At 43.3% G+C, this 18,703-nt stretch overlaps 1 protein-coding gene across 1 annotated transcript in view; it reads left to right on the plus strand.

Annotated features, from left to right (window-relative positions):
* Window positions 1-18,703, plus strand: part of LOC134080763 (glutamate receptor 4-like) — a 183,140-nt gene that overhangs the window by 88,651 nt on the left and 75,786 nt on the right. The window contains exons 5-6 of the mRNA XM_062537366.1: window positions 17,882-17,935; window positions 18,363-18,521. Of these exons, the coding sequence (XP_062393350.1) occupies window positions 17,882-17,935; window positions 18,363-18,521 (213 nt within the window). The remainder of the gene's footprint in view (window positions 1-17,881; window positions 17,936-18,362; window positions 18,522-18,703) is intronic.

The following is an 18,703-nucleotide window of genomic DNA, read 5'->3' on the forward strand; positions in this document are numbered from 1 at the left end:
CTTCCTGCCGCATTTTGTCATACTCCAATTCCCTATCCTTTTCTCGTTCGCTCGCCAATAATTTGTCCCGTTCAAATTGCAATTCCAACAATTTCATCTGCTGGTCAAACGTTAACCCTGACGTGAGTTGAGGCGTTGAAGCCTGCACCACTGGCTCCGGATTAATCGATATTACCTCTCTTTCGCCCAGCTCATCCATAACTAACTGAAACAATGCGTCCTTCTTAACGCGTCTAGGAATACGTGACTCAAATCCGAAATGCTCCGCTACTTTAACAAGTTGCGCTTTAGTTAAAGTTTTTAATGTATCTGCCGTAGGGGCGGCCAAAAACACACTTGTTTCCATTCAAGTCATTACAACCAAACAATTAGCTAAATAGCTCCAAAACCAATGTTATGCCAAACAATACAAAACCAATCCAAAAACTCTCGCTCAAGTTTATCATTAATAAACACACACACACGTCTTGACTAAAGTGGTTCCCGACACAATGAAGGACTAAAGATTTAGACTGGAGCACCCCACATCTAGTTCCCCCCGCAAAACAAAAGGCCTATTTCCAAACTCTAACTCTTCACGTGTCTTCGTAATTGAGCTGAATTCAGCCCCCCCTCGTTCAACACGCAAAAACAACAAATAAGCAGGAAAGAAACGAAAAGTTTTGGCGGTCTCACCTAAGGCAGGGTGTTCTCGTTGCTCCAAGGAAATCCAATTTGCTAATATATCTCTTCGTTGCAGCAGAAACCACCGATGTACCAGAACCAAACAAGACGTGAGCGCAAAAAGTTTGCTCCAACTACAAACACACAAATGATCCCGGTGGGACTCCCATGCGCATCATACTCAACTAACCAATCACTACGGGGGTTTCCCCAATTAAACATCAGCTGGCCTATTACATTGCTGAAACTCACCAAAAATAGCAGCAACCCTTTGTGCGTTCGCAGGCACAAGGCACAACCAATTTTAACGCAAAAACATAAATCTCCGCGGCAAAAATCACCGGACGAGTCCCCCACATGTCAAGGACCGCTTGGCTCACAGCAGACCCGACATAAATGGGGAGACCACACCGTAGTGTTCAATGTATAAATGATATTTATTTACATAAGAAAAGTCAGTATATGTTATTTAAGCAAAGTGTAATGCAATATGTTGTCTAGGGGTAACAATAAATATAACTAAACAAAAGCTAAACGCAACGAAGACGAAGGGAGTTCTCCGCAAAGGGCTACGCAGTCGGAGAGGGCTCTCTCCATGTTCTCCCCAAGAGAACATGGAGAGAGCACCAGAGCAGAGAGAGCAGCAGCGAGCAAGCAGCAAGCAGCAGAGAGAGAGAGTAGCCATCGAAACCCAGGCCTTATAGTCCAGCCCATTAAGTCCTAGGCGCCACCCATGCACTCAGCACCCTGCAGGACAAAGAGATAGGCAACACGTAGAATAAAGGGGCGGAGCCCCAACAGGAGTCAGAGTCATAACATTCCTAAGACCCAGGGTCTTAACAGTGACGGAATAATATTGGGAGCACTTAGACTCTGCGCAGTAATATCCTCACTCCAAAGTGAAACTGAAAGTGAGGATATTACTGCGCCACACAATATAGTTATCCCTCTTACCAGCTTAGAAATGCACCACGTTTTACAGTATTTTGTCTCACCATACTTGGTCGTGTGACTACTCGTTTAACTGTATTTTAATAGGGAGAACATGGAGGTGTTTGGTCGCTTCTAACTTCATCTCTGTTTGGATCCCAATGAATGCATTGGGCTAGCTAAGTGCTATCAAAGTTGTGCCGCGCGCCAGAGCCAGTGAGTGCACGCATTGAAACATGAGAGGTATGTATCAACTCGTCTTAATTAGGGGAATAACGTAGTTTAATATGAAAAAACGGTGAAGTGTTCCTTTAAGGGAAAAAAAGGCTGTAGTTTTTCATTGTAACACTACTATAATTTAGACAAAATTCAACACTATCTTTTAAATCCTAGTGACATTCCTGGTTGTTGCATAAGCAACACATTGTAATATGTTCATCCAGCATATGACACTTGGCTTGGGATGTAACGGTATGAAAATTGAACCTCACAATAATGATAATTATGATATTTGAAATGGAAATGGTAATTGTTATTGTCAACATTTTTATCGTGGTTTACCGGTAATTGTTATATCCCTACACTTGGCATAACCACATAACACCATAATGCCCATGTGTGTAGTGCTTCTCGTTTAGCTCATCAAACAATGCTGCTTTCTACCATTGGTTTTTTTTACAACCCCAGATCAGAAAAGTTTGGGATGTTGTGTAAAATGCAAATAAAACCAAAATGTGATAATGTCATGTAAACCTATTATATATTTAGCAGCAAAAAAGACATAGACAACATATCAGATTTTGAATGAAATTAACATTTTGACTATTTCATGGAACATGATGTAGAACACATTTTGAATTTGATTGTTTCAATGTTTCAAAAAACGTTGGGACAGGAAATGCTTTCGACTGTGCTGCATCACCACGTCATTCTGTTAATATTTAGGAACTGAGGAGACCAGTGGCAGATGTTTTGAGAATTAAATGTTGTCCCATTCCTGCCCAATATAGGATTTCAGTTGCTCAAGAGTCTGGGGTATTCTTAGTCATGGTTTCCATTCCATGATGCACCTAATGAAGCTCTGGACTGCAGACAGGCCATTTTAGCACCTGGACCCTTCCTCTATGGAAAAATACTGTTTAAATAGTTCTTCCCTGGAAAAGACATTGCCTGCCTGGCAGTATATGGTGTCCAAAAAACCTGTATACATCATTCAGAATTGATTGTGTCTTACCAGATGTGCAAGATGCCCATGCTGTAGGCACTAATGCACCCCCACACAGTCATTGATGTTGGGTTTCGAATTGAGCACTAAAACAAGTTGGATATTTTGCATAGTACCTCTTTAGCCCAGATGAGTCAATGATTTCCAAAAAGAATGGGACAGGACCTTCTTCCAAGTTACCTCAGTTCATTTTAAACTAGCGTTGGCCAAGATATGGTGGTATTTCTGTATCATGTCTAAATACAATTTTGGCTATTGCATGGTAAAGTTTAGACTAGCGTTTCTGACTTGAGCACCAAACTGTGCTCATAGAAAATCAGAAGTTTTCCTAGTCCATAATGATTAAAACCGGTCTGGTTTTAATGCAGTGCCATCTGAGGTCTATAAGACCAAGGCCATCCAATATTGTTTTTCAGCTCTATTCCTTGTTTACAAAGATTTCTCTGGATTGTCTGAATATTTGAACACTAATGTATTGTACATGATGAACTCCCCAAATACAATTTCATGTTAATAAGCAAATTGCATTGTTTAATGGTTTACACAGAGTGATGAATTCTCCTACACCTTTACTTCTAAGAGGTTCTGCACCTCTGGAACACTCTTTTTTATACCCTGGCACACCTTTATATTGCCAGTTACCCTAATTAGTTGTGAAACATTCCTCTTAATCATTAGACAACTTTTCCAGCTTTCTGTTGCCACCATCACAACTTTGTTTAAAATATGTTGCTGGTATCAAATTCAAAATGAGCATACCCGTCATTTCCCAACTTTTAGCTATGGCTCATGCATTGATTTTGCTAAATGTATTTAGCTACAGATGGTACGGGTTGAGAATGCTCCTTTCTTTCCTGCACATCGGGAATCCCGAAGGTTCGGGACTTTGTAATTAAAACTGCAACCCCAGGGGGGCAACATAAGACCGCCCTAATAACATGCAGGTTCGTCTCATGCCAGAAAAACACTCTGGTCAATGGAGAGGGAGAGAAATGCTTATTAGGCCTACCTTCTTTCAACGAAACAGCAGTGTCTGCTCAACTTATCACGGATATGATTCATAGGCTAAGTCACGAAAACCCGTACCCACTGTATGAGGTTTATACATGGGGGCAGTTATTATGGTATTAAAGGAGAATTCCGGTGTGATATTGACTTGAAACATGATACCGAGTGTGAGCGTTTGTCTCAGAGCTGATCTCGACCTGCCCCCTGCACTCATAAATCGGGGTAGCCATGCAAATAAATCACTGTTTTACACCATTTATGAGGCTCAAAGTAGCTCCACACTTTATTGGTAGACTTCTGAGGGCCCTGACATTTAAAACGAGACATCAAGAACTTTGAAAAAGCACTGGAAGCACTAGAAAGCACTAGAAAGTTTACCGTTCGCCGCCATCTTAAATTTAGTCTCGTGACTGATTCGTGACTAGTTCACATAACAGCTATAGTTCCGCTTCGGCTCGTCACATGACTAAGTTCAAGACGTGAACTTCACGAATCAGTCACGTGACTAAATTCAAGATGGCGGCGAACGGTAAACTTTCTTAAGTGACTGCCTGAATAAACCGTCATGCAAGTAAACCACCAGTGCTTTTTCTCGATGTCTCGTTTTAAATGTCATGCCCTGATGCCGAGGCATTCAAGACGTCTATAGACGTCAATTGCATTTTTCAATGGGAAGAGCTCATGGGTGGGCTTGGGAACGATCTGGCAGAGTTTCAGGCTTGTAAACAGACTGTACTAGCGATCCGAACCGCTAGATGGCAGCAGTGCCATTTGGATGATTAGTATCTGCCTGCTAAGCTTAATGCAGAGACATACAGTAAGCAAACACACTGAAGATCGACCACAGTGGACCTAGTTTGCACGCGGTCCAGCGAATAAATATGCTTACTTCTTACATCAAGGATGGAAAACACGTGAACGGTATGATCCATTTACATTGGATGTTGCTATACTAGTTAACAATTTTGCTAGTGCTAGCTTGCTAAGTGTACCGTCCTGTTCAGAGTCTATAGCGATCATCAGAGTCCCTAGCAACCTTGACGAGACTGACGAGATAACAGTGCAATCATGGTTGACATACTACTGAATCGCTAATGTTAAAAAGTTGATTTTCACAAAAAGATTGTTTTCTCCATTTTTTGGTCAAAAACAGGTGTTTTTAGCAAAACTAACCCATGGTCTACTGACGATTACTAAAGACCGGAAACAATAGAAACAAACCGTTTTTTCCTGGTGAAAGAAGAGAGTCTACTCTTTCATTTGGTACCTTCGGTGTTTACATAGTCATAAAGCTCAACCTTCAGTGGATCTTGGAAAAACAGTCAAAATACTGTAAAACGTCTGGCAGTATGGAGCGCTCTGCACTGAAAATGGCAGCCAATGAGTTAATAACAGAATAATTATAATAATAATAACTTGGATTTATATAGCACCTTTCATAGTACCCAAGGTCTCTTAACAAATGGGGGGGGGGGGTCAAAAGACTTTGTGAAAAGAAATGTTTTGAGGTGCTTTTTGAACATGGGCAGGGACGGGGCAGAACGGACATGGAGTGGTAGGGTATTCAAGAGTGTGGGAGTGTGGATGAGTGTCTCGGTTACTGAAGGTGTGAGTGAGGGCCGAAGTCGTGAGATGCTTCTGAGATGGTAGAAGGCAGACTTGGTGACGTTGTTAATGTGAGACCGGAAGGAGAGAGTGGAGTCCAGCATAACACCCAGGTTGCGCACCTCAGATAATGGGGAAATGGAGCAGCCATCCATGACCAGGGCCAGGTCTCCAAATTTCCTGAGCAGTGGTGCAGGGGCCACCACCATGAGTTCTGCCTTGTTACTGTTGAGTTTGAGTAGGTTTGTGGTCATCCATGATTTGAGTTCCTGCAGGCAGTTGACAAGTTGTGAGGGTGGGAGATGGGAGGAGGGGTTGGTGCTGATATAAAGCTGAGTGTCATCGGCGTAGCAGTGGAAGTTGAGTCTATGTTTACGGATAATATGACCCAGGGGTAGCATGTAAATGGTAAACAACAGAGGACCAAGCACAGAGCCCTGGGGCACGCCATGGTTGACGGGTGCTGGAACAGAGTTGGAGCCATTTAGTGTGATGAATTGTTTCCGGCCTGTGAGGTAGGACCGGAACCAGGACAGTGCTGTGCCACTGATGCCGATGAGTTCAGAGAGGCGATGGAGGAGGATGGTGTGGGAAACTGTATCAAAAGCTGCAGAAAGGTCAAGGAGGATGAGAATGGTGATGAGGCCATTGTCGGCAACAGGAGGTCATTTGTGATTTTAATGAGGGCGGTCTCAGTGCTATGATATGATTCTGAAACCAGATTTAAGAGGTTCAAAGAGCTCATGGTGGGACATGTGATGTTGAAGCTGGGCAGCCACTGCTCTTTCCAGGATTTTGTCAACGAAGGGGAGGTTGGAGATGGGACAATAGTTGTTGGGGTCGTCGGGGTCTGAGCCTGTTTTTTTGAGAGTGGGGATGACTGCTCCCATTTTGAAGCTGGATGGTACCACACCGGAGGCAAGAGATGCATTTATGATGTTTTCCACTGAATGACAGAGAATGGGAAGATAGGCCTTGACCAGGGTGGTGGGCATTGGGTCAAGACTGCTGGTTGATGTCTTAGCTGAGGTTACCAGTTGTTCAACTTGGTCGGCATCTAGTGGAGAGAAGGTGGATAGGCAGCACTGAGGTGAGAGGGCAGCTGAGTGGTGAGAATCCTGTTGGGCCAGAGCGGGGCAGGGGGAGAGCCCAGGAGACTGGAGCTGCTGGTGGATGGTGTCCACCTTCAGCTGGAAAAAATCCAGGAACCTGGAGCAGAGGTTAGCTGCGTCTGAGGGTTTGGCAGCATCAGGAGGGTGAAGAAGACGGTTGATGGTGGATAAGAGCAGTTTGGGGTGTTTTTGTTGGTTATTGATTAGTGTGGAGTAACACTTTGTTTTTGCCTGAGAAAGGGCTTCTTTGTAGCTCATGACATGTTCTTTAAATGCCTCACGATGGACAGTGAGGCTAGATCTTTTATATCGTCTCTCGAGCCTACGCCCTGTGGTCTTCATCCTGCGGAGCTCAGGGGTGTACCAGGGGGCAGGGCGAGAGAAAGACTGTATCAAGACGAGAGTATCATCTGCCTTGCGCGTGGTGAGAGGAGCTACAAAGTCCAGGCTGAGAGAGAGGGCACGGTTATAGTGTTGCACCATGTCATCACCTGTTTGGTAGGGGTGGTGGATAGCGAGATTGGTCGCTAGGGAGTCGGACAGCGTGGAAGTACACACCCGTTTGATGTTCCTGAAGGTGATGGGCCGTTTGGTGCACTGCTTTGGTAGAGGCCCAGGTACTGAGAATAGGATGGCGTGGTGGTCAGAAACAGCCAGGTCAGTACACTGCAGGTTGAGGGGGGTTATGCCAGCACAGCACACCAGGTCCAGGGTGTGTCCATTATCATGTGTGGGGCCATGTACATGCTGTGTAAAATTGAAGCAGTCCAGCAGTGATAAAAAATCAGCTACAAAAGAACAATTACTGGAGTCCACATGAATCACCCAGCAGGATAGTAGATGGGGATTTCGGGCAAACAGTGGCAAGCAGTTCAGTGAGCTCAGATAGGAAGCAGGCAATTTGGGGGGGCGGTAGATTAGAACAACCTGTAGCTGTTGTTACGGCTTGGCTCAAGGCCATAACCAGAACAAAGGAGGACAAGTGCGAAGGATCAAATTATATTTATTTTACATAACTAATAAAAAGAACGAACGTAACTATCCATGTCAGTAAATGATGAAATCAGTGTGTCTGCGAAGTGCGTGAATGCGATATGGACTGAGAATGAAATGCGTGAATGCGGAAAATATAGACAAAGGAAACTAAGCCATCCAAAATCACGACAAGGCCCAAAAACAGCAGCCCCGCAAGCCTCGCAGCAGGGGTACAGCCATGCCCTTTATGCTCCGGCCAGTCAGCACCCACAGGTAGCCACGCCCACGCCGCCAGTACCTGCAAGCACACAGACAAACAGCAGCAGACGCGCACAGACGGACCAATACAAGCAGGGACGTCACACCCCCCCTCTTAAAGAATTGGGCCCACAGCTAAACATAATTAATTCATGAAAATAGATTAGAAAACAAAACAATAATAATGCTCGTCAAAACTAGAATGAATATGCAAAATGTACAAATGTACTCCAAATGTATGACAAAGCTACTTCTATCCCCGTTTTACCTGAACCCTTATCCCGTCTCGATAGCTCTATCCAACTCCAGCAATCGGGATCCTACGAAAGCAGTTTAAGAAGTTGGGAGAGCAGCAACAGGAGAAAAGAACAAGATAATGGGAGACAAAATAGCAAAGGAACAGTACATTGATTTTATATTGGCGCTCGTGACAATGTATCTGCCAATACATTGTCACTTCCCCGTATGTGTTTGACCTGTAAATTGTACGGTTGTAAAAACAGAATCCACCTCATCAAACGCTGACTTGGACTGTGGAGCGAATGCAAAAAAGTCAGCGGATTGTGGTCCGTGTATACAACGACTGGAGCTCCACTACCAACGTAAACGTCGAAGTGTTGCAAAGACCAAATTAAAGCAAGCGTTTCCTTGTCAATGACCGAATAGTTAAGTTGATGAACATTAAACTTTCGAGAGAAGAAACAAATTGGATGCCTTTCGCCGTCGCTGTTGTTCTGTAGAAGCACGGCTCCTGCTCCGACGTGACTCGCATCGACCTGTATTTCAAATGGCTCATCGAATCGAGGCGCAGCCAGAACGGGCGCAGTTGTTAAAAGCATCTTAACATTTTCGAAAGCCTTTTGACAATTTTCTGACCAGCTAAATTTCACTGAAGCTTTCAGAAGATCAGTGAGCGGAGCTACGACAGTAGAGAAGTTAGGGCAAAAACTTCTATAGTAGCCCACCATTCCAAGGAACCTCATTAGCTGTTTTTTAGTTGTGGGATGTGGGAAACCCTCAATAGCCAACACCTTGGCACGAAGAACACCAACTTTCCCTTGACCAACCTCCTTCCCTAAATAGGTCACTGTAGCCCTGGCAAACTCACACTTTGCCAGGTTTACAGTGAGCCGTGCGTCCGCCAGACGCTGGAACAATGCACGCACTCTCACAACATGCTGCTCCCAAGTGTCACTATAAGAAATGACGTCATCAAGGTACACCGCACACCCTTCAAGTCCAAATACCACCTTATTCATTAAACGTTGAAAAGTGCCCGGCGCATTACGAAGTCCAAAGCTCATAATATCGTATGAATATAAACCAGTTGGCGTTATGAAAGAAGTTACCTCCCGTGCGCGAGCAGATAAAGGGACTTGCCAGTAACCACGAAGGAGATCGAATTTACTCACATATCTAGCTGCACCGACTTGATCAATGCAATCCTCCATTCGAGGAAGTGGGAACGCATCAGGCTTAGTGATCTTATTAAGCTTACGATAATCAGTGCAGAAACGATATGTGCCATCCGGCTTGCCCACCAAGATGCACGGAGAGGCCCAACCTGAAAAAGATGGAGATGCCAAATCATTATCGAGGAGGTACTGTACCTCCTCCTCAAGCTTTTTCCTCTTATCCAAAGATACGCGATAGAAGCGCTGACGAATGGGGAGCGCATCACCCACATCCACATCATGTTCGATCAAATGTGTCCGAGAGGGTGTATCTCCGAACAACATAGGAAAATCAGCAATTATGTTAGCCAATTCTTTTTTCTCTGAATCAGCTAAATGTCCCAACAACAAATCCAAATTACGAAGCGACTCTGAATTCCTTAAGCGCGGTTGCATACCAACTATATCTGGAGCTGCCTCATTCTCCGCTGCCACCGAAGAAGAAGACCCCACAGACATAGCCGTAGCAACACCACCCACCAACTTAGACGGACCTTCAGTGTGTTTTAAATAGTACGACTTCAATAAATTTGTGTGGCAAACCTGTGTGGACTTCCTGCGATCAGGAGTGGTGATCACATAATTGTGATCAGACAACCTCTGTGTGACAGTGTAAGGCCCTGCAAATTTCGCAGCAAATGGAGAACCTGATGACGGCAACAAAGCCAAAACCTGATCCCCTGGTGTAAACTCACGAAGCTCAGCACCGCGATCAAACAAGCGCTTCATTTTCACCTGTGCCACTTCCAGACTTTTCCGAGCACTCTCGCCCGCCAAACACAAACGTCTCCGAAAACCATTTACATACTCAGCAAGAGACTTAGGCGGCTCATCCTGCCCGAGACCATCTTTGAGCACCGCAAGTGGACCACGCACATGATGACCAAAAACCAACTGATTAGGACTAAAGCCCAAACTCTCCTGTGTGACTTCTCTAGCGGCTAACATAAGCCAAGGCAGACCCTCTTCCCAGTCACGATTCAACTCCACACAGTATGACCGCAAAAGAGATTTTAATGACTGATGGAAGCGCTCGAGAGCTCCTTGGCTCTGTGGGTGATACGCGCTGGACTGACTCTGCCTAATTCCAAGACATTTTAAAATCTCCATGAACATCTTTGACGAAAAGTTTGTTCCACGGTCGCTCTGCACAACTTTCGGAACCCCAAAAATAGAAATAAACTGCGTGAGCGCTTTAACAACGGCTTTTGTGGTGATTCTACGTAACGGGAACGCAGCCGGGTACCTTGTAACCTGGCACATCACAGTCAACAAATATTCATGACCTGATTTGGACGGTGGTAATGGGCCAACGCAGTCTATTATGAGACGGTTAAAAGGCTGAGCTGTTGCCGAAATTGGACTTAGAGGCACTGGTTTTAAAACTTGGTTAGGTTTCCCAGTTACCTGGCATGTATGGCAAGTCTTGATAAAATTGGCTATATCTCTTTTTAACTTGGGCCAGTAGAAATGCTGTACAATCCGATCATATGTTTTTTTCACTCATTAATGACCGGCTATATTTCCATGGGCTGTGTTCATTACTACTTCCCGAAGTGGACTTGGAACCATAACCTGTATCAAAGACTCACCCACACCTAGCTCACCTTGTGGTGACCACTTGCGAAACAGCAACTTATCCTGTATGAAATAGCCATTTGCAGCAGAAACTATTTCGTCAGATGTCAAAACCACGTCAAAAAACCCCTTTAGATCAGAATCATTCTGTTGCGCCTCTACCCATTCCTCTAGAGATCGCGAACATGCCAAGACCGACCAATCAGGTACACACACCTTAGAAAGCTCCTGAGAAATCTCAGATTTGGTGTTAGACATCGCTCGAGTGATAGCACATGATTCAAATACATCAGGAAATGTTTTAACTAAATCGTCCTCCGGCAAAGGAGACGCGCAAACAACAGGGGGCGGTGGCACATCTCGCCACACACGACCACCTGCTAAATTATTTCCCAGAATCATATGGACTCCTAACACTGGTAAAGAGGGACGGATGCCAACGATCACATCTCCACTCACCAAATCAGACTTGAGAGACATGTTATGTAATGGAACAGACGACGTTTGTAAACCAATTCCTCTAATCAACACATTGCTTCCCGCACTTGTTTCGTGAGAGAAAGGTAAAACACCCTCGAGAACGAACGATTCTGACGCTCCAGTATCTCGCAAAATTTTAATAGGCGTTTTTACCTCACTCCCCTGCAAAGAAACAAACCCCTCGGTCACAAATGGAGCAAAGTCATTTTTTATGTCCACTTCGGAATTTTTCTCGATCAGATTACGCTCTTGGCTAGGCCTACTTTGCGAAACCCCACACACAGTATTAACTAACAACGCAGACGCTGGAGACTTTTCCGACCCATGTCTAAAAGACTTCTGTCTAAGAACAGGGCACTCCCCCTTCCAGTGACCCTCTTCATAGCAATAATGACATGCGGAATTTTTATCAGGAGCCCCTCTAGTACGGACGCTATTAAACCCCTTCGAATGAGACGGCCCATCAAATCTTCTTTGACGTTGCGCACCAAAATTCTCTCTGCGGACAGAATCTGAATGCAACCGAAACTCACTGAGATGGTTCTTATGAGTCAGACGAAATTCATCTGCCCATACTGCAGCCTCAGACATAGTCTTGGACTTGTTCTCGTTCAGATAGGCAGCAATACGGTCAGGCACTACGTTTTTAAACTGTTCCAGAAGAATTACCTCCCTCAATTCATCAAACGTCGTAACACTCAACGAAACACACCATCGATCAAAATGGGAAGAGAGTTCCCTAGCCAACTCCACATAGCATTGCTTGTCTCTCTTACGCCAAGATCTGAATCGCTGTCGGTAAAATTCAGGAACCAATTCAAATGCTTTCAGCACCGCAGTTTTCACTTTATTGTAATCCCTGCGATCCTCAACTGCCAACGCAGTGTATGCCTCCTGCGCCCTACCTGTGAAAACACTTTGTAACATCACCACTCGCTGAGAGACAGGCCACCGACACTCATCTGCTACACTCTCAAACAATGAGAAAAAAATATCCGGATCTCGCTCATTAAATTTAGGCAGAAGCTTTAAATTACCGCTAACATCAAATGGACGAGTCGGATTCCTCACAGGATTGTCGGGAGGTAGCTTACCTTCTCCAATTAATTTCAGACGTTCTACTTCTAATTTATAGTGCTGTTCCAACTTCTCTAACTCCAAATTCTGAGCATGTTTTAATCTCTGCATTTCAATCTCCCGTTGCTTTACCAAATCGGCCGCCCTAAGTTTTTCTAACTCGACCTCATGCTCACCGGCCTGCTTCGCCATCTCCCGGTCATGGGCCTGCTGCAGCTCAATAATTTCTTTGCGCTCTTCAAACGAAAATCCTTCAATAGGAGTAGCTAATTTAGAAGGCTCACTCGGTCGCACTACAACCTGCGGTAGAATTTTCTTTTCTATCAACACTTTCTTCAACGCTGCCAATAATTCATCTTTGCGAAAGCGTTTGTCTAACCCAACAATATCATAAGCTGCGACAATTTCCCACAATTGCTTCTTCGAATACTGTATTAACAACTCCTCAGATGGACGCTGCTACAAAGTCATCAACAGAAGACATTATACAACCTAGGCAACAGACAAGCCAAACAATTTATCAAACAAGGTACCAAAGACTACGGGCCTATGCACGCACTCAGGCCTTCTATCAGGCTCATACAATACTGCGCTTCTCAAATCAGCTTAGGCCACCCCTCTACGAACGACACAGGCAGCCTACCAGCTCCCCGCTAAACTATAGCAAAAACCCATACTAAATAAACTTACCCCCTGACGACTTCATGCCATCCCCAAGGACTGAGCTCTTTAATACACCAGTATACCGGCAGCTCAAGAATAAACAAATTGTTCACCCTCAAACAGCGGCGGTGCCTCAGCCCAGAGATGAGCACAAAAACAATAAATCCACCCTCGGCGAAACTCCAACCTAACCGGGGAGCATAAACTTCAGCAACCTGTAACGTAACGTAAAGGACTTACCCAAATGCTGAAAAAATCCCAATGCACCAAACGCACATATCAGGCCACCCAGCGCAGAGAAAAAAATATTTTAAGCGAGGCTACAAAACATTGACCCTTCTTTGTCCTCCACAAAAATACGATCACCGAAATACTGGCGAAATAACAACGCAACCCGACGTTGCAAAAAAGGAAGCCTATCCAATTTAAATTACGCTTTTAAGACGAGCCCCCATGTTACGGCTTGGCTCAAGGCCATAACCAGAACAAAGGAGGACAAGTGCGAAGGATCAAATTATATTTATTTTACATAACTAATAAAAAGAACGAACGTAACTATCCATGTCAGTAAATGATGAAATCAGTGTGTCTGCGAAGTGCGTGAATGCGATATGGACTGAGAATGAAATGCGTGAATGCGGAAAATATAGACAAAGGAAACTAAGCCATCCAAAATCACGACAATGCCCAAAAACAGCAGCCCCGCAAGCCTCGCAGCAGGGGTACAGCCATGCCCTTTATGCTCCGGCCAGTCAGCACCCACAGGTGCGCTAGCCACGCCCACGCCGCCAGTACCTGCAAGCACACAGACAAACAGCAGCAGACGCGCACAGACGGACCAATACAAGCAGGGACGTCACACTGTGCAGATCCAGTCAACATGAAATGTACACATTCAAAGGAGGTGGTATTCACTGGGATCTCTTTGACCAAGATGTCAACAGCAAGCCCACCACCACGGCCAAGGCTGCTTGGTTTATGAATATATCTGTAACCTTGGGGAGTGGCTTGAGAGCTACGAACTCTTGTTGGTTCTGCCATGTCTCAGTAAGACTTACAAACTCTTGATTGACTCTTGATTTTTCTGAGATGAGGGCATGGATAAGGAGGGCTTTGTTATTTAATGAGCGAACATTGAGCAGCATGAATGATGTTGCCCTGGTTAATGCAGTGTCAGGGCTGACAGCATTGTCCACACAGACCAAGGATCGCAGATGTATAGGCGATGGGCGTGGTTTGCGCCGATTATGTCGCCAACGTGAATCATGACAACAAACAGCTGGGACGGTGCGTCGGTCGTCGCAAGCGAACTTGACGCGTCCGCGAGATGCAATACTGATAAGAAAGTAGGAGGCGATCATGCCAAAAAAAAGGTGACTGCAAGCTGCATTATCGCCATCAAAGCTGGGGGCAATCATGAGAGTAAACAATGGCACATGGCCACATCCACATCTGATATTAGGCTACTATAGTCTCCCCCTAGTGAAGACCGCCAGTAGGGTGCTTAATGCTGCAGCGATTTTGTACACAGGACACAGCAGGTCGCACACGGGCGCATACGCTTACGCTTGGTCTAACAGCAAGTATAACTTCAGCCTTAGACAGCCGTGACAAACGCAGCAGAGCCGTGCAGAACGGAAATTCTGATCCCGAACTGATGATACTGATGTCTCTGGGGGGCCAACGAGTTTAGGTTGGTTGTAGAGCATAACATCCACAGAAAAACATCGGTTAGGTCGGAGATGAGAAGCGGCGACATACACGCCTGCGTCCTCTCAACATTCCAAAGAAAACACGGTCCTGCGGCTTATACACAATGTGGCTAATACACAGGACATTTTCTTAATTACAGTGCATGAAAATGCACTGTACTGTTCTTCCTAGGCTTCTTCTTCTTCTTATTCTTCTTCTTCTAACGTATTTAATGCAGCTTCAACCGTTTGACGTAGAAACTTCATTCAAACTTTGCTGCGTAGGTCTTGCTTAGGACACCCGTGCTATATATTTTTCAACTTTGTAACTTTTATACTTTTTAAACTATAAATTAAAAACTATTAAAAATTTCCCCATAGACTTAACATTGGCCTCTATGACATCACAATCGGGTCGTTGAGCAATTAGAATCTTATGCCAGGTGGCAAGCCCCACCTGCAGCAGCCCTCTCTCTCTCAGGCTTTAAGCATACAATCTCTCTGTGAAGACTACATATCCTGTTAACTGTTTCCTCTTTCCACAACTGTTTCAAAATAAAAGTCCTCACTGCAATAATACACTATTAAATCATTTAACCACTGAAACTACTCAACTATTTAACAGTTCAACCATTCCAACTGTCAGTTATCATCAACTATGCCTCCAGTCAACTAAATGAAACCTCCATGTACCTAGCAACCAACATAGCAACCATTAAAACTAAGCGTTTTTGACAGTTTCCATAGCAACCAACATGATTATACTACAGTAACTTCTTTATTCCTGATAGTGGGCACCATGGATACCCTAGCAACTACTGTTTCAAAATAAAAGTCCTCACTAGCAAGTTAGCATTGTTAGCATGGTTAGCATAGTTAGCATTGTTAGCATAGTTAGCATTTTTAACATAACTGCTAAAAATGATTAGCTAAGTTAGCTAATCAACCTGGTTAGCATTGTTAACATAGTTAGCATTGTTAACATTGTTAGCATGTTTAGCACAACTGCTAAAATGATTAGCTAAGTTAGCTAATCAACATGGTTAGCATTGTTAACATAGTTAGCAATGTTAGCATAGTTAGCATTTTTAGCATTACTGCTAGAAATCATCAGCTAAGTTAACTTATCAACCTGGTTAGCATTGTTAGCATAGTCAACATTTTAGAACACCTGTTAGAAATCATTAGTTAAGTTAGAACAGGAATGTTTAAGCTTTAAAATGTCTACCTTAACACCATCAACTCTCTTTAAACTATGCAACCACCATGTTTACCCTAGCTACACCTTAGTAGCCATATCTACATTTTTTTGCACTTTCATGCACTGGTAATTCCTTGGAATTGCATTTCTAGTTATTATTTTTCTTCTTCTAACGCTCTTAATGCAGCTTCAACCGTTCAACCTAGAAACCTCATTCAAACTTTGTTACGTAGGTCTTACTTAGGACATGGGTGCTATTTATTTTTCATCTTTGTAACTTTTATACTTTTTTAACTATTAATTTAAAACTATTAAAATTTCCCCATAGACTTAACATTGCTCATTATGACATCACGGCAGCAATTAGAATGTTACGCCAGGTGGCCAGTCCAGGTGCAGCAGCTCTCTCTCTCTCTCAGGCTTTAATACACTGGCTCTCTTGAGACTACATTTTCTGTTCCCCTGTATCAACATAAGTCTACCTAATTCCATCCAACTTTCTATCCATTCATCTTCTTCAAACCATTCCCTCATCCACCCATTCTAAACAGTCTGCCTATCAACATCAATTAGACGATCTACATTCAACTTTTAAACAATCTACTCTGCCTCAGGCTTTAACACTCTGGCTCTCTTAAGACTAGCCAGTTAAATTGATTACACCTGTATCTGTATCCACTACTCTCAGTAGAGAGCTGTGTCTCTCCATTCTACAAGAATATAAGGCACATTCCATCCAACTTTCTATCCATTCATCTTCTTCAGACCATTCACTCATCCACCCATTAAACTGTCGATCAACATCCATTAAACTCTCTGTCTATCAACATTAATTAGACTATCTACATTCAACTTTTAAATTATTTACTCTGTCTCAGGCTTTAAGGATACACTCTGGCTCTCTTAAGACTAGCCAGTTAAATTGATTACACCTGTATCAACTGTCAGTTTCTCTGGCTTTAAGCATACAATCTCTCTGAAGACTACATATCCTGTTAACTGTTTCCTCTGTCCATAACTGTTTCAAAATAAAAGTCCTCACTGCAATAATACACTATTAAATCATTTAACCATTGAAACTACTCAAGTATTTAACTGTTCAACCATTCCAACTGTCAGTTATCATCAACTATGCCTCCAGTCAACTACATGAAACCTCCATGTACCTAGCAACCAACATAGCAACCATTAAATTTAAGCGTTTATGACCGTTTCCATAGCAACCAACATGATTATACTGCAGTAACTTCTTGTTTCCTGATAGTGCCCACCATGGATACCCTAGCAACAAATGTTTCAAAATAAAAGTCCTCACTAGCAAGTTATCTAGTTAGCATGGTTAGCATTGTTAGCATAGCTAGCATTTTTAACATAACTGCAAAAAATCATCAACTAAGTAAGCTAATCAACCTGGTTAGCATTGTTAGCAAATCTAACATTGTTAGCATAGTTAGCATTTTTAGCATTACTGCTAGAAATCATCGGTTAAGTTAGGTAATCAACCTGGTTAGCATTGTTAGTAAAGTTAGCATTGCTAGCATAATTAGCATTTTTAGCACAACTGCTAGAAATCATTAGCTAAGTTAGCTCATCAACATTTTAACATGAATAGAAATCATTAGTTAAGTTAGAACTGGAATGTTTCAGCTTTAAACTGTCTACCTTCACACTATCAACTCTCTGTAAACCATGCAACCACCATGTTTACCCTAGCTACACCTTAGTAACCATATCTACATTATCTATCTATTTCTGCATTTTCATGCACTGGTAATTCCTTGGAATTGCATTTCTAGTTTGATATGTTGTCTGCAACTAAATATGAGTTTGCAAGATTTGCAGATTATTCTGTTTTTATTTGCATTTTATACAACGTCTCAACTTGTTCTGATTTGGGGGTGTATGGTACTGTATAGGATGTTTCATTATTTTCATTGTGTTGTATGTGTTTACCTCTGCAGATTGTGAGTGTTGGCAAACATGTTAAGGGCTACCATTACATCATGGCCAATTTGGTGAGAGGAATTTGATTGTATTGTCATCCATTTATTTGTGATCCCTGTATACCATTCATCTCCACAGTCATTCTCTTAGTGTCTTAATTCTTTACTATCATCTGTAACACCAACTTAGGTGTTTTCCTCAAACCAAGGTATGGGTTACTCAGTTTTGAACCAGAGACCATTTTAAATAATTAACTGCGAGGAAAATGTTTAATTATCGGCTCACGGTTGTCATTTGCAAAATTAATTACGTTGGTTAATTCACTGTTATCTGAGCAGTGTAAAATCTATGCATCTTTCTCTGGCTCTTTCCTTCCCCTTTCGTTTTACTCCCTTGTATTATTATTCTTTTTCCTCTCTCTCTCTCTCTCTCCCTCTCACACACACACACACGCCACTCTCTTTTTGTCACCATTTGTCCGTTTCCTCAATTCCTCAGGGCTTTAAGGACATCAATCTGGAGCGCTTTATGCATGGTGGAGCAAATGTGACTGGCTTTCAGCTAGTGGACTTCAGCAATCCCATGGTGATTAAGCTCATGCAGCGCTGGAACAAACTTGACCAGCGGGAGTACCCAGGATCTGACACCCCCCCAAAGGTATGCTCAAAGTATCCCTGCTAATCTTTAATTGATTTCATTTCAGTGTAATACTGTAAGTCCCTCTAAGTCTGTGGCTACAATTTTCTGGACAATTTATCTAAGGGTGCTTTCACACCAACATCGTTTGGTGCGCACCAAACGGTCCATTTGTACCAAAACCTCTTAGTTCGGTCCGTTTT

Source organism: Sardina pilchardus, chromosome 5, assembly GCF_963854185.1.
Source record: "Sardina pilchardus chromosome 5, fSarPil1.1, whole genome shotgun sequence".
Classification (NCBI taxonomy): domain Eukaryota; kingdom Metazoa; phylum Chordata; class Actinopteri; order Clupeiformes; family Clupeidae; genus Sardina; species Sardina pilchardus.